Here is a 26,582-nt window from a genome sequence, read left to right as displayed (position 1 = left end):
GGTCATTTCTGCGCGTTCAATCAGTGTCATTTGCACTTCCGCGCGGGAGGTCCCATAAAGTGGTGGTAGTTCGGAGTTCTGGCAAACAGGTGGTTTGAGATCAGCGAAGGCCTCTTGTTCATTCGGATGCATCTTCGGCGTCCCCATCAAACGTGGGACCACGCGTGTTGTATAGGCCATACTGTGTGTGCGCGGTTATAGCAATGGACGCAGCGTCCGCTGATGGCGCCAACGTTAGCCTTTTCCGCGAGCCGTGTTGCGCGATTCCGTTCCCTTGTGGGTGCAAACCCGTCATTTGCTGTGCCCCCTGTTCGCCATCTACTGCTTCGCTTCGAGTAGTCATATCCTTTCATGCAACTGCTCGCTGTTCTACCTAGCTGTAGAATCGTGGGTTTTGGAACGAACTCCCAGGGTACGATCCCCAGCCATGCGAATATTTTTTTTTTTTTTTTTGCAAATTCTTAGCTCAATTGTGCGCTTCCTTTTCGTAAGTTTTGGTATATTTTACAGCTGGGGCGCGCATTTCAACACGTTTAATTAGCGTTTTGCATCGCACCGGAAGTGCCCGGCTTGTACCTATCATGGAACGGAATATCGCAGCCATGTTCAGGGATGAGTGTGCGTGTCCCAAGCAACCACCGGACGTCCTTCGGCCGTCTAACGTACGTCCATTCCGGCTCTAGAGGACGTCCGACGGACGTCCGTTTCAGAGCCGATGGACATACCGTGTACGTGCGTGGGACGTCCGGATTATTTTGGACGTTCAATATAAATTTTCAGATTGACAAATGTATTGACGAGAAGCATCTGTTCCTACAACGAATACTACACCGCACAACACCAACGCACTACCTGGCACGGTAAACTTCCTTCACACGTTATGTTCGCGGTTCTCAATTCATGCATACCTTTCCCCCAAAGAAATCATCGTTGGAGTGGGTGAGGTGGTTCAAAAAAGTTTTAATACAAGTCAGGGTGCTGATGTACAAAACCTTTTTAATTGAAAAGCAGAGTAGGTTTTCCTTTTTTGTTTTTATATTCAATTTATGCCATTATTTGATGCCTCGTGGTAAGTTCGTACGTCCACGGTCATGTCCATCGGACATACGAATATGTATATCATTTGTACATCCGTTGCTGGACGTCCACAGTACGTCAGCAAATATACATCCAAACACGGACGTACAGTGGCCGTCTAAACTTGGCAGTGGACGTTCGGTTGTTATTTGGACGTTCCACGGACGTCCGGGGTTGCTTGGGGTGGAGCGAAGCTTCTTTTTGTCTTGCACCGACACTGTACGAGCATTGCACTTGTGTTCACTTCTCGTGCTGTGGTCGAGCCAACGTCGCGCCCGTGATACTTTCCTGCTTTTTTGACTAATGTTGGAGAAGTAACGGCGCTGCGGGACGCATAAATGGTAAAGTGATGTTGTGTGACGCGATAGTGAACAAGCTATGGGAGGCATAACTGTGTATTAAGCGGAATGCATTGGCGGACCTCTGTGAACCTGGGAAAGTACGCGGCAGCTACTAGTTAGTGCCTGCAAGACTTCGTCACCCAACTCATTTCATCTTCGTTTTGTGCAGCGCTGCCGCAGGCACGTTTGGTGTGTTTACGCATTGCCTCGGCACGAAAATTTCAGTCGAACGCGGCACCGAAAGCAACCGTCCAAACCGTAAAATAAAATTCGAAGTGGTTTTAATACGCCAGTGATTCTCAACCTGAACCCCAGTGACAGGCTTTTTTCCCCAACAACCGGGAAATTGTGACAGGAAGCTTGGCCGATTGTTAACTAGGAGTACGTGACCAATCTCGGAGCAGACTCTTCCGGCTACGGTGTTGGCCTGTCAGCTCCTCCCGTGTGGCGGACGATTGCAGTGCCACTTAGGAACGTACGAGTACACCGTTGTTCTAGAACACTGTGCGTACGAGGGCAAAGGTGATCTTCTCCGGTTGTTCATAACATTTTCCCTCCCTTTTTTCGCTTCCGAGCGACGTGCACCGAATAACAGGCGCAGTACAGCTGCAGGTGATCCCAAGGGCATCGAAGGGGGCCGATGGCGTGCAAAGGTTTGCAGCAGCCTGCTGTGTGTGTGTCGTGGCTCCCTTGAAGGACCCTTTTGCGGCCATCTCGTGTGGCGCGTTTGCTGGCTCGGTTTTCCTGCCGGGCCAGAGGCGTGCAAGGTTTCGTACGCACTGCGGCCGCCATTAACGGCGCTCTATCGGCGGTGCTCGCGCAGCTGTCTTCCAAGCGGGAGCTGTTCTTCCGCGACGGGCCGGTGCCACCCGCCGCCGCCGCCCCGACCAGCGGTAGCCTGCTGGGCCTGAGCAAGGACTCGTCCTCTGGCAGCCTGGCGTCCTCCGGCGGCCCGGCGCCACCCGCCTACGGCTCGGCCGGTAACCGCGAGGCTCCAGAGGGCTCCTACGTGGGCTTTGCCAGCCTGCCCAACCAGGTGTACCGCAAGGCGGTCAAGAAGGGCTTCGAGTTCACGCTCATGGTGGTCGGTGAGTTGTCTCTTGCCTGCGCGTAGTACGTTTTGCAACCTCGCGGCGCCGTTGGGTGGTCCGCGCGCTCTTTTCGCCACTGTGGCCTTTGTGCATTCCTCGCATCGAGGATCGAGGAGACCCCCCCCCCCCCCCCCATTGTCTTTTTGCGCGTGCAAATAAGTGGAAAGGGCGCCTTGGTTGATGCAGCCAGCGTCGCGTAGCTCTCCGGTTCCGTTCCGCGTCATCTCGACGCTCCTCTAGGCCGACGCGACGTGCCTCACTCGGAGGCGGGACACGAGGGGTAAGGGGAAGGGGAGGGGGTGTGAACGTGTGTACTAAGATTGGTATGTCACATTTCATATTAAAAACTAGGATAGAAACTCATTGGCTATGGCATACCTCTGACGAGTAAAAAATACTGTGTAAAAAAAAATGATACCACGACAAGGTTGTGAAAGCCAACTGGGGGAGTGTGCGGCGTTTTTAATACTGTAAGCTGCAATTTCAGCGGATACATGCTTACATGGTTGTACTGTGCTGAAATTTGACAGCATTGCATAAATGATGAGCCCTTTATTGCATTCACTTTAATTTGCTAGATGTTGTTACCGAAAAATCCCTCCCCCTCTTTAAAAAAATTTTATGCTAGAATTTTTCTCAATCATAGAATGTCACACAAGAAATTTGCCAGGTATTTTTTTGTGAAGTGCTATTTTTCATGTTATCTTTCATAAGACCAGTGTTGGGCAGTAGCTAGTTACTATACTCGGTTACAACTTAAGAACGGCACCGGAAGTTGCCGCTGTGCCTCGTCACCGCAGCCGGATGTTACTCCGCGCGGCGCAAGTAGGGCGTTACTAAGAATATTTTGAAAATGGCGCGAGCCGTTTCCATGATTTTTTGGACTTAATATGCTTATAAACGACTTCAATGACGACAAACAAACTGCGTGAGACAAGGCAGACGGTATCACGCATTCATAGCAAACCCCTTTCAAAACGCGCGCGCACTGACGTCACGGGTCCGGTGCTTTGGCGGAGTGATACACTACATGAGGTGGTGCCGTTCTTGAGTTGTAAGTATAGTAACGCATTACCGGTAACGAGTTTCTTTTTACGGTAACTTGTATTATAAGTAGTCACTGTTAAGTTAGAGGAACTTGTAACTGTGACACAGTTATTTTTTATGCAGTAATTGTAACAGGAAATACCGTTTATAGTTACTTGTTTTCTATTTTAAGAAATTTCAACAGCACCACTCATTATAGGCTGACGTACAGTTCACACTTAACACTTATTCAGACTTTCTTATTTCCATTATCCTCTCCACTTTTCATCTTTCCACAACACGGCTACACTTGCAGTTTACAAGGGGAGGTCGCATGGATATTTTCCCTGCAGAAAACCTAGGCCAGAGGTCGGTTTTAATTGCAATTTCTTAAATCTTTTCCTCCATCTTGAGTGGATTGGAAACATGAAAAAGAAAAGAAAATGGAAATTATACTTCCGAAAAGAGGGAGCCTTTATTTAGGAAGCCAACTTTCAGAACTCATCCTAGGTTACAATGAGTTTTGCGAATAAATTCCCCAACACAGAGTGCATCAACAAAATGGCCATGCAACAAAACAAGGCGTACACAGTTGTAAAGTTTGCCCCCTTCTAGGTTCCATAGTCCAGAAATTTACCACGTGCAATTTTGACTACCGGCATACCTTCGAACGTTTCCATTAAATAAACTGTATCATTTGGTTTGTGATCTATTGCTTAATGTTATAAAGTAACAAAATAGTAACGACATTACTTTTTCAAAGTAACTGTGACTGTAACAAGTTGCTTTTGGAAGCTCCGTAACTGTGACACTGTTACTTTCTACCATTAACGGGCCCATGACTGCATAGGACCTAGTGTAATCAGCGTGTGTGTACTGCATCATTCTGATCGAAGCTACTGGGGACGTGATGCAGGTGAAGCTGGACTGGGGAAGTCGACCCTCATCAATTCGATGTTCCTGACGGACATCTACTCTAATGAGTACCCGGGACCATCTCACCGCGTCAAGAAAACCGTAGAGGTTGAAACAACTCGAGTGCTTCTAAAAGAAGGCAATGTCAACCTCACGCTCACTATTGTTGACACACCAGGCTTTGGTGATGCTGTTGACAACACCCAGTGGTGAGGCTTTGTTCTCTCCTTCCTTTCTCTGCGTGTGTGCTGAGACCTTTCCGTGAGAGGTGCATATCGCTTTTAATGAGGCAGGATTATCTTTCTACGGGGTGGCACTGGACTGCAGGACAGACGTGCCTGTAGGTCACGGTTGCATTGCTGGGGTTGTATGTCAGATGCCTCGGGTAAGGCCCCGATTGCAATGCACTAAGTACTCATTTATTAACGGAGTACTGACACCAAATCTTTGTTCTATTATTATTGCTTTTATCTATGCTTAATAATTAAACAATGCTAAAACAGCACTTAAAATACTTGAGGACGCAATAATATTTACATAGAACGGCCTAAAAATCTGGCATAAAAGGATGACAAAATGAGCGAGTTGGTATCGGTTGATAGTGAAAAACTGCACTGCAGAAGGAGGAATGGATGACTCAGGCGCAATGTCGTCTGTGCCCGTGTCATCCATTTCCTCTCTGAAGTGTGCATGTTTTTGTGCAGTTTTTCACTATGCCCTTAAAATCACCAGTATTGGTTTCCATTTCTTTGAGCCCGGAGGGCACGTACGGCAAAACCACGCCGTGGCCTTTCAGTTTTTCGCGGATGCCATAACACGGCAAAGGCCAGCAGAGGCATTGGCTTCTGCCAAAGCAGTTCTACCTTCCACGTTACCACCGCGGTGGATATTTGATGACCACTTCCAGTAGAGGCATGGATAGCTACTTTTTTTTGTTGCTGTTCTCAGCTATATCGTTAGCTGCCTTCGGTCATGTGAAACTTTTTTTTTTTTTTTTCCCCACCAAAAGTGCCATTCCAGCGACTGTGACACCTGTCACCTGTAGGCAGTGGCTGTGTGCATCAGTTCGTGAACGCTGTTGCACCGTGCCAGCCACTCACTCAGCCACGCGTGTGAAGTGACGTCACAACATCCTGCAAAATGTCAGTGTATCCCGGCTATGTCGCCCAGTTTTCCCTACGTCAGGGTGATGTTGTGATTTGCTATGTGCTGCTCCCCAACACGTTCCGTTGGCATGGTGGATGAGGTCGTATTAAAATGTGTTCCATGCATCGCAGACCATTCATGCTTCAGCCAGGGTATTCAGCCGAGTTAAAAATCGATCTGTATAGTAGTATTGCTGCCAAAAGTTTGTGTCAGTACCCCTTAAGTAATAATTACGTACCACACTGTACAACGGTCAGAGCACTATGAAGTCACTGATTATGAAGTCACTGATTGGATCTCCACTAATTACAGCTCTATTTTGATGGCAGAATTTAGATTTTAATAGAGGCAACGACAAAACACAAATCTGAGGAATTTAATTTCCTTCATTACCCTTCCAAACTTTTTTTGGTTTTGGTTTTGGTCTTGTCTTTGTGGCAAACATGTTCTTCAGGTACATTGGGTCCTATCAAAATGTGGTTAAATCGTGTTTAGTGAACTTTACTCCTTTTAAGTTCCTAGCTATGCACATGTCCTGCAAAACATCAAACCCCTCAGCCATTAGCTCTGCTAATCCCTGTTACCCTATAGCATTCACTACATTTGTCAGAGTATGAACATGTTGTGTTGAGTATGTTGTGTTCCTTGAAAGCAAAGTATCCGAAAAAGTGTTATATATTTGTATTCACTTCACTGTGTGTGTGTGCGTTTGTGCATGCGTGCGTGCACGCATGCACAGATTACCAAAACATGCAACATTACTGCTTCTCAGTGCAGCAGTATCTTACCAAGTTAAAATTGTTTGCATACTCTGGCATTGTTGCTTGAACTGTCGCTTGAATAACGGATGGGTCCTGTCTGTTTATTAAAAACCAAAAACTATTGCACAGTAGATCAGTCACTTTTCAGTGGAGCATTATTGATTTGCATCATTGGATGGTTGGCGTGGGGGGAGGGGGTCAACTTATGATCCAGGAAGTTTTTATCTAAGCATATATTGAATGTCAGAAGCTGAAGCTATACAACTCTTACCACTTAACTGCTGTCGAAAGTGCAATAACCAGGAGTCCATCAACACAGTTCTGCTGAAGAAGCAGTGAAATTGAACATTTAATGCTTTGTACTGCTTTGCATCTTGTGCCCTCACCTGTTTATTGCAGCACTGGGTCAGTCCACTTAAGGATGTTTTATGGGGGTCTTCCTCTCCTTTCTCTTCACAGTTGGCAGCCCATAATAGACTACATCGAAGCTAAGTACGCAGAGTACCTCGATGCCGAGTCCAGGGTGCATCGGACAACGTTGCCCGACAACAGGGTTCACTGCTGTCTTTACTTTATCGCACCCTCAGGACACGGGTGAGTGTCCTTTGTGGGCTAATGTGCGGGATAGCCGAGGGCCCTGGCGGTATCTGAAGACTCGCGCACAGTAGACAGACTCTAGCCACTGAAGTAAGGCTTTATTGCCTGGCAGATGCAGGGTGCATACCAGTCAGCACAGCTATCGCTCGCGGGGAGACAGTGGCTCCGTTCGCTCGCTCAAGCCGCGGGAAGAGGGGCTTCCTGGAAGGCAGGATCTTGGAGCAGAGTCTCTCGTGGAGCCAATTGGGTTTTCAGTCATCGTGGCCATGAGAGCAGGCACACCGACCGAATAGCCCGGTCGATTCCCGCAGAAAGGATTGGACGTGCTCGAACAAGGAAGGGGGTTCCTCCATGAAAGAGAGGGTGCCAGTCGGAGACCAAGAGGGTCTGTCCTCCGGCGTCCTGGTTCGCAAGTCGCGTAGTATCAAGGGTACGGCGTGCCACGCACAGCCAGCGAGGAAGCTAGCACACGTGACCATGACGCCACCCAAGATGGCCGCCCCCATGTGCGCACGTCATCATTATGACCGCCCCCATAATTGGCGAGGCCTAACCACATGTGGGCAAACAAGGCATGGAGGCCAAGGGGGCCTCCACTTCTTCATTCACTTGCTAACCACTATGAATAGTGGCTCTGGTGAATGTTGTAATTACTCCTGTATGTTTTGTCTTTAAATCATGCTTAAAACATTTTGGGGGAAATTGTGCTCGAACTGTCGTGTGGGAGAAGGTGCTGAGCTGAAATTCTGTTTATAGCCTGCTATGAGATGTAACTAGCACACAGGTTTTTGTGCTTTTGGAAGTGTGATGGTTTGAGAGATGCACCTGAAACTAACGCGTGGTGCCCGTTTACAGACTGAAGCCTCTGGATATTGAATTTATGAAGCGCCTGCACGATAAAGTCAACATCATTCCAGTTATTGCCAAGGCAGATACCATGACACCGGAAGAGTGCAGCCTATTCAAGCGAACGGTAAGAAACTGATGCAGGAACCAGAGTTTTTTTCAGTTGTATTGTTACACAAGCATGTTATGTGGTGGTGGTGGTGGTGGTGGTGGTTCAGTTCAGCTAGGAAATTATACTTTGCGGCCGCGAGTTAATAAAGGAATGGGGCTCTGAGAGAAACATGAGAGCTTGGGCCTCTAGGACTTTTTTCATGGTGGCAGTGCCTCACTGTATTTAGCTGAATGCTTGTTTGCAGCTATCTAAAAATGGAGCTTCAGTATTTTCATTGCATGTGATGCCTTCATCTCCTTCTTATCCCTAGTCTCGCTTTCCTATCTCTCTCTCATTAGTGGCATAAAAGCAGGGTTCAGCCATTGCCTGGCTGAATTGGCCGTTGCGTGTTGGAATATCCGGTGCTTAGTGGCTGTATTTGTGGCAAGTGAACATTTGCAGCTTGTGTTCAGCTTGCTTTCACCACAGGGAATTGGTTGAGGAGCTTTTGTAACTTTATTGCACTGTGCTGCAAGAGCACCTGGTTATCACCATATTTCTAATATGGTGGTAAAGTATCTGAGTGTGCATGATTTCAAGGCTCAGATGCACAATTAGACTCCCATAATTGGGTTTGTGGTGCATAGGTGTGTAAGCCTGTCTGCTGTGTTTAAAACAGAAGCGCTGTAATGGTTTTTTATGAACTGACAAAACTAGGCTTTGCAGCACCGAAATTATTGCAACTCACTGGTAATAGTTTGTGAGCTTGGTTGCCTCTAGCCATCAGATTTTGGTTTAGAAAATACCTTTGAAAAGCAGATATAGATCAAAGCAAAGTTAGTTTTGTCAGCTTGTGCACCCCTTTTGATGACGGTCTGCTGGCATTACTAAACAGGGGCACGTTTTGTGATGGGCAAGTTTTGTGTATTGATAGTGTCGATTTTGGCACGTGTTAGATGCCCAGTTAGTCTAAATTACCGTAAAGTTTAAGAGAAAGCCCTCCCCCGAAACATCGCCAACCCCCCTTAGGGGTGAAATATTCAATTTACTAAAGACCCCAAAGATAGCCCACCCCCTAAAATCACGCCAGCTTTGACGCCTTCGAAAGCCGGAGGAACTCCTTCTGCGACATAATCTTGCGGCAGTGAACATCGCCGATGTCTCAATTTTGAACGAATGAGACACAGCCTGTCCAGCTTTTTTACTTGATGTATATCACTCCGCAGTTTTGGTTGGCGGTGCAGCCACTTTTTGTAGTTTTTGGCACCTGACCCGAAAGTTCACCCATCCCCTATTTTTCACTTGATATCTCTGTTCTTTCGGTACTTTACGGTAATCCATAACCCTTCACTGTAGCAGGCCTCATAGCTCACCTGTGTAGGTTGGGCATGTTAAACCCCCACATATTAATTTTGGTATGTTTTGATGTTGGCTGCAGATTTTGAATGAGATAACACAGAACAAGATTCGTCTCTATGAATTCCCTGACTGTGAAGATGAGGAGGAAAACAAGGCGCAGAAACCGCTCAAGGTGACTTTTTTTATTAATATTATTATTATTATTATTATTATTATTATTATTATTATTATTATTATTACTACTACTACTACTTTAGAGTGGTGTAGGCATTACGGTGTAGGTAGGATGCAGCACATGCACTGACGACGTACGACCACAGTTTACATCGGTGCAAACATCTTCATTAGTTCTTCATTTGTAGAGTTCTTCCACTCTACAAATTTGATTTTCTCATCCACTTAACACTGCAAGTTGGCTATTTTGGCGCTCCACCTCAATGGGGGCAGGAAAACTCGTTTTACCTCACCATTTTAATTCTTCACTTTTGTAGTTTTCAGTGCGTGTTTTTTGTGGGCACATGCACTTTTGATCATTACATTAGAGTTGTTATTAATTTTTCAAGGATCATAAAATGCTTGTTTGTTATAGCTTCTAAGCATTGGACATGCTGACATTCCCAGTATTGGTGTTCACTACGTTTGCACTCCATTAAGGTCCCTCATAGAGCCAGATGGGCGGGGTATTATCCCGTTCACTCTCTTTCTTGCGGAGACACAAGAGAGGCTGTGCAATGCCCAGGAGTCTATTTCAGAAGAATTCTTTCCTCCCATTCCCTTTACTTTTGTCGCCCAGAGTATTTTGGGCAGACTTTGTTGCGTCTTTCTTGGGAATAATTTGCCAACTGGATGGTTCACACTGGTCGTTTATCTGACCGCGCTGTTTGTTACGCTCTCGTGTGTGGTTGCGTCTCCTTAAAATGTGCAAATGCACCTTTCAGGAGCGTGTGCCCTTTGCTGTGGTGGGAAGCAATGCGGTAGTCGAAGTCAACGGCCGGAGAGTCCGGGGCCGCAAATACCCCTGGGGGGTCGCAGAAGGTGAGGATGGGCCACGGGAGCTTTGTGTCCAGCAACTAACCGAAATTTTTCCAATAGGACAGGGCAGTATTCCTCCAGCTTCACAAAGTTGATCAATCGTTTGAATTTCGTCAAAACTATCGAATAGCCGTGATATTAACACCCCTAAAAATTGACACATGTGGGGTCAAAGTGCATCTGTGTTTCAGTGTGGCAAATCATCTGCCTATTTAATCATTTGCCTAATAGGGTTTAGCTGAAATGTGAACAATCACTTTTATATCAGTTTCTGCGGAAGACAGATGTGATCAAATGAAATTGGTTCTTACACGAAAAAAAACTACTAGGGCAAGAATGCGTGCCCATTTGGGGCGGTTAAGCAGAGCAATGTGAATCCTATCGCTCTGCTGTGAAACCACCGCTATTGCCAGTAATAGTTAGTTCATTTACTACATCCTAGCTGATAACTGTGACCAGGTGCATGCTACAGTGTTTGATACCGTCAGTAATTATTCATTCTGATACCACTCCTTAATAAACATTTCACTACTAGCGATTCCACACACAGCTTCAGCAATACACCTGTGAGAAACATCAAGCTTAGTATACAAAGTGGCTTGCTGTTTAAGTTTTGAAACGATTGTCTTCCCAACTTCCCAGTGTTGCTCAGCGTTAAAAAGAGGACAAAATGATCAGGTAGGTGGCATATTAGAATTGACATGGATTGGGCAGCATTGCTTTATTGAAAGGGCATTCGTAGCGCCTGTATTGCGAAAGTTAAAACTCTAATGTAAATGTTACGCAGTTCAGCAGGGGGGGGGGGGGAGTATCAGATATGAAAGCAGGAAAAAAAATTGACTGACATACTTCTCTGGCAAACTTTTCTTTTTCAGTAATCACTAATGGCCATGTTTTCACTGCAGTGTTTTGATGGCTAGTGTTTGCTGGTATTTCATTGACAGAGCCGGCAGTGTCAAGATGATCCAGATGTTTTTCTATTGTTTTTTTTTTAACTTAAATGCCTTTTTTCTCCTAATTTCTTGTTTCAGTTGAAAACATGGACCACTGCGACTACATTGCCTTACGGAATATGCTCATTAGGTATGAGCACATTTTCTTTTTGTCTTTATTAATAAATGTTGCTGTTAATGGTTGAGACATGCATAGATCTGCATCACTATGTGGTGAAAGCTTACAATGTACATTCATGTTCTACGATTTACAACCACACAAATTGCCTGTTAAACTTTGAATTTGATAGAACACTGATATGTGCATAAAAATGTAGTAAAATCATTGCTCATAATTTTGTGCTGTAGCAAATCCGCAGTACTAAAGGTTAAAAAATAGAAAAGGTTGGTGCCCGAAACCCCGGTTGATGCCAAGGTACAATTACAGGCATGTCCTTGGGGGTACAGCAAAAAAAAAAGAGAGAGAGTATCTTGCTGAGAAAAAATCCTGAGAAGAAAACGCTGCTGCCACTGTGTATTGTCTTGGCAAGTTTAGTGCCGATATGCATGCCGTAAAAGCTCATAGAAAGTATGTACGATGTTTTAGTGTCTTACTGCAAACTGTTTTTAGTGCAGCCCTCTCTTTTTTTAAATCACATTTGCAACTTTTAGAGCCCCGAACTTGGGGCAATCTAAGTAAGTCACAGGAGTAGTTGGGCCTTCATGTAATGGTGTGCTTGTTCAGTTGTTTCTGTAGTGCTTGTAAGTGCCAAAAAGGTTTTGACTGTGAGTATGGGTCCACTTTTTCAAAGGTGGAGAAGCTTGCAGTTATCTAAATTGCACTGCTAATCTTTGTTCGAAAGTTAGCAGGTACCATTTTCCGACTATTGCAGGTCTATGCTCCATTTCGTACATAGCATGCTACACTACCGAGGTGGGAGCAACGTAATTGGGCTATTCCTGCGACGTGGCATGTAGAACGCAAGGTGGCTCAAAGCAGCCTTGCGTTCTGCAATAAACTGGCAAATACTTGGAACTCAATTATTATGATTACGATTTTGCTAGCGTTATCTCAACAAAGTTTACATACGTTTAGTGCTGCAATATGTGGTAGTATTTTTTCGTTTGTTACAAGAGGAACTGTGAATGTCCGCCAGGTGGGCATTTTTTCTCCACTTTCTTTCTTTCTTTCTTTCCAAATTCTTTACCTGTTTCAATGACCTACCACATCCTCCCCTTTGCTTTCCGAGGTTTTCTTGACTGCCAACTCTTATTTTCTATCTATATATATATATATATATTCCCCTCTCTCTCTTTTCGAATAAAGGAATGGAGACTCTACTGTGAGAATAACATCATTGCTATTCTGATAATCCAAAGAAAGCTTGAGTTTGAAAACACGCAAGATTTCTTGCATTTTTGGACAGTGCTTAGGCCAAGTAGTTGCTACACAGTCCATTTTGTGTTGTAGCCCAGCCTCCCAGCTCGCGTGCTGCGATGGCTTAGTGGCTCTGATGTTGTGCTGCTGGACCCAAGAACAAGAATGCTTTTCTGATGGAGGCGAAAAGCGAAAACTCCCGTGTGTTGAGATTTTGGCGCATGTTGAAGATCCCAAGCTGGTCAAAATTAATCCGGAGCCCTCCACTATGGCGGGCCTCATAGCCCAAATGTAGCTTTGACGTGTTAAAACCCCACAATCAATCAAATCAGCTTCCCAGCTCATCGTAGGGTACTAATGCCGTCATGTTTATTGCATTGGACGATTATCTAATCTTGCCCAAGAGTTATTTGCATTGAACTTTATGGCACCAGTACCATGAATTTCATCAGATGGATGGCTCGTTTAAGTCTAGGTTTCTGCCTGGCGGTGGATTGAAGTCTAGGGATTGTGCTGTTATTCCCAGACGGCCAGTTTGATTCCTCGCAAGGGACGAAATAAATGCCCACAAAGTGAGATTCTCGGTCTCCCTAATTGCGATGGCCTGAATTGATTCAGAGCAGTCATTTCAGCTTACCCCGTGTTCCATGCAGTTCTTTTTGCATGCACAGGCTCTGGTTTTAGAATTGGAGTGAACATTTACTGCAGCTAAAGAAGTCGTCTTTTTGTGGTTTGGTGGAGCAAGTGAAGGTTTTTTTCCCTCAGGAATGACATGCAAGACCTGAAGGACATCACAAACAACGTCCACTACGAAAACTACCGCTGCAGAAAGCTAGCTGGCGTTGGAGGTGCCGGGGAGCTTGGTCATGGCAGATCCAACAAGTGAGTGTACATGATGTAAACTCTAGTTGTAGTAGTGGGTAGTGTTTACATTTTTGCAACATGCAACATTTTCTGAGCAACACTAAATACCATTTTGGAAAACATTTGACACTATCTTCTAGTAGCTCGTTTTGGACGGTAACTACCTTGAACACGGCTCATTCCTGTTAATGTTGACTTGCCCCCCTGCCCCCCCCCCTCTGCTTCAGTCGTTAGCTTCATTTTATTTCTGTGGTTTTCAGATTTGCTTTCAGCTCAAAATCTTGGCATGTTTTTTTCCTTTCCAGTTTAGTGCGTGGTTTTCGTCGAGGTGCACACTCTGCTTGATAGTGTGAAAAAGTTACCTAACACCACTTACTGAAGTGATGAACCGGGAGCTAACAGATTAATTGTAAATGGGAAACTGTTTCTTTTTTTTTTTTACGTTTATTTTCAGGCTGTGTCATTCTCTACAAAGTTTGAGGCACCGCATTAAGCACAACAATTAAATATTCATTGGGCTCTTGGGTGCAAGTTTTTAATATAATCACTTTTTTTCCCCCTAACATTTATGGTACATGGAAATGCTTTTCACCTGCTTTAAGATTTGAAAATTTTCGTGCATTCTAACCTTGCACTCTTTTATATGCCAGCTTGCGAGTGGTTGAAATATGTTAATACTGTTGCCATGTGTCCTATGTGCACCACGTTACACCTGCACACAACACACCAGCTGCACTCCTATTTAGCACAAGCACAGCTGGTGGTTGGTGGGCTCAGATTGCAGCATGCTGCAGGCTAACAAGTCTTCTGGCACACGGGGGTGCATCCTATGGCTATGAACATTACATTGGTAGTGTAAGGTCTTATTGATCGCAACATCTACGATAATCACTATTGCAGCAAGTTGTACAGATGTGTTGTAATAAATATGCTGGTAAACATAGCTGAGAACAGCGTAACAGCAAAACCTTCAAAAAAGCTGATACGTGCCACGCCATAAATCATTTACACAAGCAAGAAACAAGTTTGATTTCGAGATCATGCTGATGTAAACCGCTCAGCTTTGCTGATTTGTGCCTGCGGATAACAGCTGTTGCAGCTGGGAGTGGTTGCCGGCTTAGCTTTGGGAGCCAAGTCACATTTTGTATCTTAAGGCTGCCTGACCACGTGTTTGCGATTACTGCGGCATGAACAGTCCTTTGCTAGCAGATCTGTGTGATTTTTTTCTCTTAACACAACCATTGTGCAAGCATAAGTTGCGAAGAATTTCATCATTCTTTACTTCCCTAAGTCAGCTTGCACTACTTGTCAGCTTGTTGCATGAAATTTTTCGTGCTTTCTGACATGCAGGTCTGTTTTTTTATTAAAGGTTAATAGGTTTTACAGCACTTTGAATGCGCCAAGCAGCCGTCTACTGCACTGCCTTTGTACTGCAATCGCCCATTTACTGTCAGACTGCTAGCTGCATGACTGTGCAGTTTCTAAACTGGCACCTGGGTTTTGCAGTCCAGTGTCTCCTGGACCAGGAGCAAAACTTCATAAGTAGTGCGAGAGAGCACGTTATGAAGAAGAAAGCGTTATGGTAATTCACATTCATCTGCGAACGTGCCAGTGCTGCTGAGGCCAAAGTGGTCATTTGCATTGGTATGTAGAGTTAATTTTTCAGGGAAAATGGTCCAGTTGCAGCGTAAAGCTCAGAAGAGTTGAAGCTTGAGCTGGTGTGTACATAACTTTGAGGGTAGAGGGAAGTGTGATGAACGGTACAAAGCGAAGACGAGACAAACACAAGCGCTTACTAACAACCAAATGATTTATTGCATCGGGGTGCCAGTTTTATGCATGCTGGTTGACCACCAAAAACAACAGTGAAGAAAGAAGGAGGGGTAGGGGAGAAGGAACAAGGGAAAGCCGCACCAAATCGATTCCTAAAAAACTCGCACCAATGGTGACAGGAGACATGTGTCAAGTTTTGAGATGGTGAATCTCTTTCTCGATGAGCGAGATGCTCGGTGTACTAATACAATCCTCACCTTGCTGAACAATGCAAAAAGCGTCTTAATGCTCGCATGCCTTCTGCTCGCGATAACGGCCCAATATACTGCGTTTTTCAAACGGCGTGCAGCCACAATTTTGCAGTGCGCAGCAAGGTGCCCACCAATAGGCCCATTGAGCGGATTGGCGTGTTCATGCAAACGGTCGTTAATGCAACAGCCTGTCTGGCCTATGTAGCACTTTTCGCAATTCAGTGGGGTGCTGTACACCACTTAAGAAGATTTGCACTCAACATAAGGCCAAGCATGTTTCTTTTCGCAGGAGTTGGCTGGACTGTGCTTGTAATTAACTTTTCTGCACAGGTGTGAAAGTTTGTTCGGCGTGGTGAAAGCAACGCAAACGCCGGCTCTTCCGACTACTTTCTTAACATTGTGCGAAGCCTTATGTACATAAGAGATTGCAGCCGTGCTATTTCTGGCCACACCCTGCGGTTCCCGACTGGCTTTGTTGGCTGTAGTGATCTCATGAAGAAGTGAATCTGCCGCGATTTTTAAATTTTGGCTTGGGAAGCCCACCTCGACCAACCTACAGACCTGCGAATTCAAGCTGGCCTCCACTGAATGCTCACATGATCGTTTAATGGCCACTTCCAGGCAAGATTTTGCTATGCCTCTCTTCACTAGTTTGGAGTGGCATGAGGAGTAGGGGAGAAGGCGCTTTTCATGTGTGTGTGAAATATGCCCCCCACTCTCAAAAGCACCTTCTCCCCTACTCCTCATGCCACTCCAAACTTGTGAAGAGAGGCATAGCAAAATCTTGCCTGGGAGTGGCCATTAAACGATCATGTGAGCATTCAGTAGAGGTCAGCTTGAATTTGCAGGTCTGTAGGTTGGTCGAGGCGGGCTTCCCATGCCAAACTTTAAAATGTGGTGTACAGCATCCCACTGAATTGCAAACAGTGCTACATAGGCTAGACGGGCCGCTGCATTAACGACGGTCTGCGGGCACCTTGCTACACACTGCAAAAGTTGTGGCTGCACGCCGTTGTTTGAAAAATGCAGTATATTGGGCCGTTATTGGGAGCAGAAGGCACACGAGATTTACGAGGCTTTTTTCATTGTTCAGCACGGTGAAGGTTGTATTAGTGCAGCGAGCATCACGCTCATCGAGAAAGAGATTCACCATCTCAAAACTTGACACTTGTCTCCTGTCACCATTGCTGTGAGTTATTTAGGAATCAATTTGGTGCGGCTTTCCCTTGTTGTTTTCGGTGGTCGACCAGCATGTATAAAACTGGCGCCTTGATGCAATAAATCATTTGGTTGTTAGTAAGCGCTTGTGTTTGTCTCGTCTTCGCTTCATTCTGTTCATTGCACTGCCCTCTACTCTCAATGCAGTGTAAATGGGTGAAACGAACTCTACTTCCGTACAGTACTTGCTAGGATTTGGTGCACTCAAGTTTTTCTCTCTTCATGCTGCCTCCTTTTGATTTTGTCTGGGTGGAATGAGGCCACGCTCTGCTTCTGGGCACTACAGCTGTGTAGAGTGGGCGCTTTCTCTTTTTCTCTTTCTCTGTCTGGTTACATTTGCCTGTCTTTGCTTGTAGTTGCCCTTATTCTGTTACCTTTTCATGTTTGTGTGTTCCTCGATAAAGACAAAACAGGCAGTGCGATTGACACACTGATTGTTTGCTAGTTCTTGCCCACAAAGGATACTGAACACTTACATGGTGTTCTGGTAAGTGCCACCTTTTGAGCTTGTATTTGCGACAAAAAAAAAAAAAAAGAAAACTTACTATCCCAAGGAACGCTGTCTTTGTCTTTATTGTTTCATTTTTTTCCCTGTCTGTGTAGACTACCTAACTTTATAGCCTTGCACTGCAGCCTCTTTTTTCCTTTCAATGCTTTCCGTGTTCCCTGCTGGCACTTGGTGCGAACCCATCGTGAGCATGTGAAAAAATCTCAGCATGGCACTGCTGTATTTCTTTTGTTGCATCTATGTGGCACATTTTAGTTTCTATAATTTTTGAGCGGAAGGTGAAGGGACTTAAAGAATTATTACTGCTATTTTCAATAGGATGTCGTGCTTAGGATTAAAATGCCTTCTGGAGGTGAATATTGACAGAAAATTTGGCTTAGTGGGGTTTGTTTTTTATACAGAATTGAAGGATTCGTGATTTCCTCTGGTTAAAAAAGTCCTCAGCAGTAGATCAGCTAGGCAGTAGTGTAGATATTTTTCACACTGGGAACTTTGTAGAAAGACAGTTGGGCTTGGTGGTGAAATTTTGGGGTTTGAGTCATACTCACAGCGCAGTCACTAGCTGGCCCTGGGATTCTGATTATGCACTCTGTGCTGAGAATTGGCTGCTTATTAAATGTGGGGTGATGTCTGATGTCAACCTGCGTATCTGCAGAGCAGGTGCGAATATTGCGGCACTTGATCTCGAGCCACAGCCTAGTCATATCGAGACAAAGTTGCACCTCGGTCCTTCGTGTATAGCAGCGATGTTGTCAAAATTTGTGCAACAGCAGTTTGACATAACAGCACAATGCTGTCGATTAAAACGCTGAAGTATTCCGACAAATATCAGAAGTGCTCACTCAGTGATGTGTCTTGTAGAAGGCTGCTGCACTATGGATGCATCAGTCCCAACAGTGGCGTGAGAATCTGTTACTTGGCACACAGCGAGCACACGATTACTAAGCGCCAATCGCTTTGCAATGTTGTGCAACTGACCAGGGAGCGTCATTTAATGGCATTTCTGTCAAAAGAGAGAGTGAACAGCCTGCGTAGGGTATTTACTTGGTAGTAAAGCTCTTTTTTTTTTTTTTTTTTCAGAGTGAATTTTTACCTATACATACACACTGTAATTTTCGTTTCAGTGGGGTTTGACTGAGTTTGCGCGTGCACATGCACATGCACTCGCATGTGCACTACACACACACATGGAATACCACTTGCACGCCCAGTTTTCTGTATTTTCTTTCGTTTCATTGCAATAACTTTATTTAAATTTAGTTGCTGTATAAGCTGCCTTGTGTTGCAGTTACTTTGATGTGTCACTGTTATGGAATCTTTTTGTGTGTGATGTCATTAAGGTAGTACCTAAAAGTTAATACGTATACACATACTTAAAATGTATAAAGGCCTAATGTGTGATGTCATTAAGGTAGTACCTAAAAGTTTGGATGTGTACACATACTTAAAATGTATAAAGGCCGAATATGCGTCCGGATTTTCACTAGGCTGGTTATTATACTGTGGTGCAAGCTTCCAGAGCGCTAGTAGTATTGTTGTTGTGATCCCCCTTTCTGCACACATTTAGTGAAGGTAGGCAAGCCCTAGTGCTTGCATTCTTGCACTGACAACGCTAGTTGAGGGCTCAGTTCAGTTCATTGCTTGTGTCTCCTGTTTTAATGTGATGATAGCAGCACAGCATTTAACATGTGCATGCAAACCAGGACTAGGAATAGGGCCCATGCCCTAAATCTGCAAAATGGGCACTTTGTGCTTCGGCATATGGGTGAACCTAATCGGAGCAACATGTTTTCGGAGCACGTTTTCCCTGTGCTGGATTGTCTGGTGTGCTCAGTTTTTGTAGTGTCTGCCAGGAGTTTTGTGGATGTGGGCACCCAGTTCAGGGCCCTCCATAGTGTCGTCTGGCCCCATTTAGGCAGACGGCATAATGATAGGTCGAGGGGGGAGGAGGCCGTGGCTGGGCATGACGCACGAGCTGGCCAGCGCTGCCTGCTAATAGAGTCATCGCCAGGAAAGATCGTGGGACGGTGCTTCCTTGTTTGCAAGGCAGGCACAACACATTGTGGCATTGGAGGGTTGGGTCTTTTATCTGTGTAGATGCAACAGTGGGGGCTCCCAAAGTTTTATCGTAGATAGCCGGATGAATTAACTTGTTCAAGCTTTTGAGACATTGAATCTCTACTGTGCATATTCCTGATACCAAAGGACGTTTCAGTGATTGTGTTAACTCGCATCAAGTTCCTTTTCCTTTGAAATGCCAGTTTATATCTCGTACTGGGCAAACGTGTATAGCTAGTGTATGGCAATTTATTTCCCTTGTGCCCCACAAAAATGAATGTTCGGGCTCAAAATAGTCATTGGCTCAGTACCATAAGTTAAATGTGAAAGATAACAGAAGTTGTAAGTGGGCATCTTTTATTCTATTTCTTGTCCCGATTAGCAATTTTGTTACAACGCACCAACTCGCCCAACTTTACTGGTTGGAAAGTTAACTCAATTTCACAGCCATATCAAACCAAAAAGTACCTGTTTTGTGGCTGTAGGATGGTGCTGCTAATGGTTAACAATCACACTGCTTCAATGAAGACAAAGCAAGGCTGCAATTTGGAATACTTGCTTTTTTTTTCTTTTTCTTTTTTCCCCTCCATTTTGTTTGGCCGCCTGGCAAGAGGTTTGGGACAGTGGCCCCAGTCTCTCGCCCAATCTGAGCGTATGTTGTCCTCTGTGGCCTCGTTGCCCTCAAAGCAGGCTTTCCCTTTTGAACCCTCCCTTTTGTGGACTGCTGTGCAGGAACCCCTTGGCCCAAATGGAGGAAGAGAAGAAAGACCACGAGGCCAAGATGCAGCGCATGGAGAAAGAGATGGAGCAGGTGTTTGAGATGAAGGTCCGCGAGAAGATGCTCAAGCTCAAGGAATCCGAAGCTGATGTAAGTAGTCACTTGGTCCCAAGAACATCTTTTCAGTTGCGGGAGGGAGCTTTGAGCCCAGCTGAGTTGGGCTGAGCACGACGGGCTGCCCTTTGTCATCTTTCATTACGTGGCACCCTTTGTCCCCTAGCATGTATGTGGCTTGGCTTGTCTGGGGAAAAAACGGATATATGGAGGAAGGGGATCTTTCTGTTGACTGTAAAAATGTGTTTGTCTTCTAGAGGCTCTTTACATCTTTTTCTCCCCCCCTCCTCTGTGTGTGTGTGTGTGTGGGGGGGGGGGGGGGTATTTGTACTTCAAGTATACTGTATACTGCCTGGTGGAATACTGGATGTCACCAATTTATTTCGATTTGTTTGATATGCATATGTGGCAACACGAGGAAATAAAAACGTCGGGCCACAGAACAACACATATATTAGGACACACGTCAGCAGCTGACCGGCCAGCGGCAGGTATGCCTGGCCGAACGCTCAGAGTTCCCGGGAGCACTGTCTGCTCACGCCACGAGGCTCGCGCAGTGAGCCCCAGCATCAAAGAAGACGAAGACGACGAAGCACCACTCTGGGGCTCACTGCGCGAGCCTCGTGGCGCGAGCAGACAGTGAGCCCCAGAGTGGTGCTTCGTCGTCTTCGTCTTCTTTGATGCTGCTACACATATTTCCAAGTGTGATACGCTTTTTAAACCTTTCCTGTTTCATTGAACAACAAAAAAATGTCACAAATGTTTCATAAATTTTTCATTCCAGCTGGGAGCTAACAGCTCCAGCTCTAAGGGCTTGGAAATACCTTAGCTTTCAGTGTGGTAGAATTTCAGAGGTTCACATCTTGTATGGTGTCTGAAATTTGTCTTCGTACGCAGCAAAGGGCAATTTGGATGCTTAGCACATCATTGGTTGCATCCTTGCTTTATTCAGAGATTGAATTTTAGCGAGCAGTTATTTTTGTGTGGGCACTGCTGTTCCGGAATAGCAACCCATGAAAGCAAAGCACCTCCTTCAGGAAGCCAAGAAAATCGCTGTAATTTAAAGGTGGCCCAGAACCTTCACCATTCACTTTCTGTGCTGAAAGCCTTAAATGACTCTTCTCAGCCTTAACAGAACAGTATAATGGAATGGAAGAACAGTGTGCTTGCATAGTTGGGAAGGAGAGGCCACTGCAGTATGGAAGTGCGTACTAAGTAGGGGACTGTTGTGCAATTTGTGGGAACCAGGGTTCTGACAGCGACCTAGCTAGCACTCGAGACGGCCACAAGGCTAGCTCCAGTGAACTCCGCCACGGACCACTGACTGGCGTAGTGGCAGCGAACAGCAAGGAACACACAAGACACAATGGAATGGCTAAACCCACGTGTATTGGGTCCTCTAATAACGTAGTTAAGGTATTCGCTCTCGCTGACCAAGCAGACTGGCCAAGATCAGGAGAAAGGCACGAGGGTGGGGGGAAAACAAGGGGAGGCAAAATCGGAGCACCAGTACTCATGTCTGCAGTCTCCGTCTTGAACCAAAAGCCGCCTTCCCTCGTCCCGCACCCTCGTACCAGCTTCCCGGGACCCCGACAAACCGGTCACGTGAGGGGGGTGCGTCGTCGAAGAAGAGAGAGGGAACCCCCCCCCCTCTTATGGGGAACACGCCGGGACTCTGGGTTTCCCGCACAGTGTAACCAAGATCTCTACTTGGTGCTCAGGATTTGGCACGTGTTTTGGTGCTCATGTTAACTGTCACGTCCTTTCGCTCTTGTTTTCTGGCTAGCGAACATGTGTGCACCACGTGTGCAAGGAGCCTTATGACTTGTTGTGGGTGTGTGCAGTTGCAGCGAAGGCATGAGCAGATGAAGAAAAGCCTCGAGCAGCAGAAACTCGAACTGGAAGAGAAGCGCCGCAACTTTGACAAGGAGAAGACATCCTTTGAGTTGGCCCACAGAGACATGGAGGATGTCTTTCGCAAAATGGCCGTGGACAGCAACTCTAAAGAGTAAGTGCTGGAGCCTACATTCCTCTCACCCTCGAGTACCATGGGGGTGTTCTTGTTTCTTTCGCCCATCCTTAGCCAGGGCAAAGTTAAATAATCGTATGCCTTGCAGGTCAGGACGGTAGGGCCAGATTCCGCTAGTATCTCAAACTAATTTTTTAAGGTCTAGAGGGAAGTGGGGCAGCTACTACTTGACAGCCCTAAGCATTTGCCCTTGCAGTAACCTCCACTCTCTCTGCTCTGTGCACTACTGATATAATTGCATGCTTTTGCATATCATTCTTTGCTAGCCTGCCTGGTGCTTGTGCCTGTACACTTCTGCGCTTGCATATTGCATGCACAGCAGTGTTCTGGATTCTGTCATGAGCTATGCAAGAAAAAGGAAGGCTGCTCTTTTTCTCTTTTTTATGCAGCAGGGTAGTAAAGCGAGGACCTGAAAAAAAAAGAATTTCGTCCATTGGTGTCAATTTGTATAGCAGTCATTATCTACGTGGGTTTATACCGCATCTTTGTAGTTTGACTCTTGGATGGGGGCGAAAAGGAAAACCTCCCATGTGTATGAGATTTCGGCGCATGTTAAAGATCCCCAGGTGGTCAAAATTAATCCAGAGCCCTCCACCATGGCGCACCTCATTGCCTGCATTGCGTCGGTGCGTTAAACCCGACAGTCATCAATCAGTGCGACACTTGGGTCGTACCATTAGTGACCTAAATTAATCTGTAGCCCTCCACTACAGTCATAGCCTAGGCGTTGCTGCAGTGTGTGAAACCCTGCTTAGAAAAAAAGACCTGCCTTTGTTCTGGACACATGCATGTGTACTTGCAAGTAAAATTTGTACGCTGGTTTATTTGAGAAAGGTGGCCTTTCAGTTTCCACAGCACAAGTGCTGCTAAGCAAAGGACTCTTCATTGTCTACTTTCCTTGTGAAGTTAACCGAGAACATTGTCACATTGTCCGAGATGTGTGGGGTAGCTTTCAAGTGAATCAACCGCATCCGAATTACAACTACTACTTCTTTATGGTCAGTATCCAGTGTCTTGGCATTGTCGTCTCCATTGTTCTTGCCTCTGCGGTCTTCTTGGTCGTCTGTGCTCCTCACATGTCTTCAGTGGCCACCACTGCCAACGTTGCACAGTACATGGCTTTGAAAGTTGCTGAGGGGTCCACGGATGCCTTTGGTGACCTTGCTGCACGGCTATTTTGGGCTTTGCCCATGTTGGTCCTTCAACAGTCATCCAGTGGGGATGGCCTTAGTAAGCCAGCTACTGAACAGGGGTTCCAAATATAGTGGCTGCCTTCTGCTGGCTTCATTTGCTGACTTGTTCATGTGCAAAGGCATCTTTCCCACTGGAGGGATGGATGGCCTGGTGGGAGCGATTCTTTGGTAGCCCTGGTGTAGCTGGCATTGTACCTGAGCACTGCTCTGTGCTGATCGTTGGGCATCAAGGTCCACAGGGCGGGTTGGATAGCTCAGATGCATTCTGTGTCCTCGCCCCAAGTAACGGTGAAGAGGCACTGATAAACAGTCCGCATAGCTTCAGCAACATACCACAGGAGGTTGTACCTGTGCTCAAACGGGGTTTCACCCTTTGCCTCAGCAGCCTTATGACAGCAGCACCACAAGCCAGCGCCGTTTGGGCAAAGATAAAGGGGGAGGCTCTGGTTCTGTCAACATGTCATCACTGCACGCTGTCGTCATCACTGCAGCCACATCCTGTGGTTTTTTTTCTCTGGGAGGGCCAAGCCTTGTTGATGAGGACCTTCATCGTACTTCCCTTTTCTTCGAGTGCCTTGTCACTGGTCTGCACTGGGCTGCACAGTGCAGTCCACATTTTCTTTTGGATATTGGGTGCTCTTCTTTCACGACAGGGACTAGCCCATAAATGTTCACTTCCACAAGGGCAAAGTAGGTGAAGCTGTCTTCATCGGAAACAAGTTTTGTGTAGTGGAGTTTGTATTCGAGACAGAACACATGAAAAGAACTAGAGCTGCCTCAAGCACCGGTCTCCCATATTAAGCGTTGGTGGTTTTGTGGCACATAGGATTTTTGTGCCAGCTATTGTACTGGGCCTCCAGACTTCGGTCCTGTTTGGCAACCAAGGCACTGGCTTGTTAAAACCATGGCATCTAAGATGATGCCTGTGTGGTGGTACTCGATGACTGCTTCAGCTGCTATGCGGAATGTGTGCCTACACTTAAAGCGATGTCCCATCATACGCAACAGTGATGTCTCTGGAGAAGCCTGGTCCATCTCCTTGTGCACTTTCTTCGGTAGCATTTCGGCTGGCGTACCCGCAAATTTTCCCGCCATTTTTTCGCGGGACTACCATGGTTGCCAGACCAGGACTGCCCTCTGTTGATTAGCTCGCATCATACATAAAGGCCGCGGATCTGTCAGCCCACTCTGGTTACAAACCCCCTCGAGCCCTCTTTTTTCCCGCTTCGTCCCCACAGGAGGTACTACAAACGTATGGGGCCCGCGGATCTGTCAGCCCGCTCTGGTTAAAAAAAACCTGCTCGCTCACGCCGTGGGCTCGGGCTCAAACTTTTTTTTTTTTTTTCCCCTTGCTTTGTCCCCATGGTTGCCAGACCAGGACTGCCCTCCCCTTTACCGACTGCCTTTACGGGCCCCATACGTTTGTAGTACCTCCCGTGGGGACGAAGTGAAAAAAAAAAAAACGGGCTCGAGCCCGAGCACGCAGGGGTTTGTTACCAGAGCGGGCTGACAGATCCGCGGCCTTTATGTATGATGCGAGCTAATCAACAGAGGGCAGTCCTGGTCTGGCAACCATGGTAGCCCCGCGAAAAAATGGCGGGAAAATTTGTGGGTACGCCAGCCGAAATGCTACCCTTTCTTCTCTGCAGCATCTGCTTCTGTTGAAACTTATCCATCCATTCAGTTTCTGTGTTCCTGAATGTCTTCTTTAGGTGCTTCCCCAATGTTTTATGATGGAAACTTAAGTGGAATACATTTATAGCTGCCCAAACATCAAGTTGTCTGCCCTTTTCCAATCTCCTTCACTGTCGTAATGGCTCTAATGTTGACATAAACGACCATTGCTCTGTTCCGATGTGCAGAGGTCCAAGAGCCTGCAACAGTGTCGCAAAGTGAGCACGTTGCATGAAGCTTTGTTGCGAGTCTAAACTGAGTGCTTTCTTGAACAGTCATGCCAGCTGTGTGGCAATGCTTGCGCATCGTGCAGGAGAGCAAGTTACTTCGAGCATCCATTTGCATGAGGCAACATTTTACGTGGTAGCAGGTCCAAGGCTGGGCTTCATGGCTCAGAACTTTGAACAGCAGCATGTCTGCCTGCCGCCTTACCTCCTCAGCATCATCATCACCACCAGCCTGCTCAGGTCCACTGCAGGGGGAAGGCCTTTCCCATTGACCTCCAACCGCTTCTGTCCTGCGCCGCTTGAGTGCACAGTTTACCCCCGAATTTTTATTTCATCCCTCCATCGGATTAATGGCCGTCCCCTTCTTCTCTTGGTATCCACTCTGTTACCCTAATTGTCCAATGGTTTGTTGGTTCGTCTCACTACATGGCCAGCCCAAGTCCATTTCTTTTTCTTTATTTGAACTATGATATCTTCTACTATAGTTGGTTCTCTGACCCAGGTAGCTCGTTTCCTGTTCCTGAATGTTACTCCTAACATTATTCGTTCCATGGCCCGTTGAGCCAACCTAAGTTTGCTTTCTAGTTGTTTAGTAAGGCATCAAGTTTCAGCTCCGTATGTCATAACTGGCAGTATGCCCTGGTTGTAGATTTTTCTTTTTGAGTGGCAGAGGTAGCTTACATCTCATTATTTGGGATCACTTGCCGAGTGCTCCTCAATCTATACGTATTCAGCGCCGGATTTCTCTTGTGGTTGAGGTCAGCAATAACCATCTGTCCAAGGTAGTTATATTCTTTTACTTCTGGCATTTCGTTTCCTAAGCTGAAGAGGGTGTTCTTGGCATGCGTATTCTTTGTTATTTTATATGTATTCGTATTTATATTTAGCCCCATGGCCGTGCTTTCTGATTGTAGTTCCTCAAGCATTGTTTGCATGTTTTCTGCATTCTCACTGTCGTCCGCAAAACTCAAATGGCTCAAGTATTCCCCGTTTATCTTTAATCCTATGTCTTCCCACTCAAGCTTTCTAAATACCCCCTCCAGACATGCCATGAATAGTTTGGCGAGGTGGTATCTCCCTGTCTTACTCTCTTTAAAATCGGGAATCACTTTGCTTATTTATCCTGCGCATGCATTCCTTATATATGTCTTTTAGAAGTCTTATGTAGGTCTCCTCTATTCCCTGGTCTTGACCTCTTTGTGCGTCAAGAAATGTTGCTGTGTGGACGGCGGATGACATGTTTTGCTCTTCAGACCAGGTGTGAGATCCTAGCTGGTGGCTGTGATCACAGAAGCCAATGTGCTCTAAACATCAGGTGCACTAGAAGCAACATATTCTTGTACAGATGGGTAGAAGGTACGTC

General features: G+C 46.0%; 1 protein-coding gene across 6 annotated transcripts in view; it reads left to right on the top strand.

Moving 5' to 3' along the window:
- The window catches only part of LOC144155153 (septin-7-like), a 97,587-nt gene that overhangs the window by 62,022 nt on the left and 8,983 nt on the right, over positions 1–26,582 (top strand). For 5 of the 6 annotated variants that reach the window (XM_077686427.1, XM_077686432.1, XM_077686429.1 and 2 more), the window contains exons 2-11: positions 2,242–2,506; positions 4,452–4,659; positions 6,817–6,951; positions 7,810–7,927; positions 9,330–9,422; positions 10,189–10,285; positions 11,314–11,365; positions 13,358–13,474; positions 19,997–20,132; positions 21,941–22,104. In XM_077686427.1, the coding sequence (XP_077542553.1) occupies positions 2,242–2,506; positions 4,452–4,659; positions 6,817–6,951; positions 7,810–7,927; positions 9,330–9,422; positions 10,189–10,285; positions 11,314–11,365; positions 13,358–13,474; positions 19,997–20,132; positions 21,941–22,104 (1,385 nt within the window). Of the gene's footprint in view, positions 1–2,241; positions 2,507–4,451; positions 4,660–6,816; positions 6,952–7,809; positions 7,928–9,329; positions 9,423–10,188; positions 10,286–11,313; positions 11,366–13,357; positions 13,475–17,143; positions 17,205–19,996; positions 20,133–21,940; positions 22,105–26,582 lie in introns of those variants that run through there. The other variant, XM_077686430.1, reaches the window with a different exon arrangement.

Source organism: Haemaphysalis longicornis, unplaced genomic scaffold (assembly GCF_048455015.1).
Source record: "Haemaphysalis longicornis isolate Haplotype H1 unplaced genomic scaffold, Haemaphysalis longicornis Haplotype H1 scaffold_1, whole genome shotgun sequence".
NCBI lineage: Eukaryota > Metazoa > Arthropoda > Arachnida > Ixodida > Ixodidae > Haemaphysalis > Haemaphysalis longicornis.
Note: the sequence above shows the minus strand (reverse complement) of the source record. Positions and strands in the feature narration are given on the sequence as shown.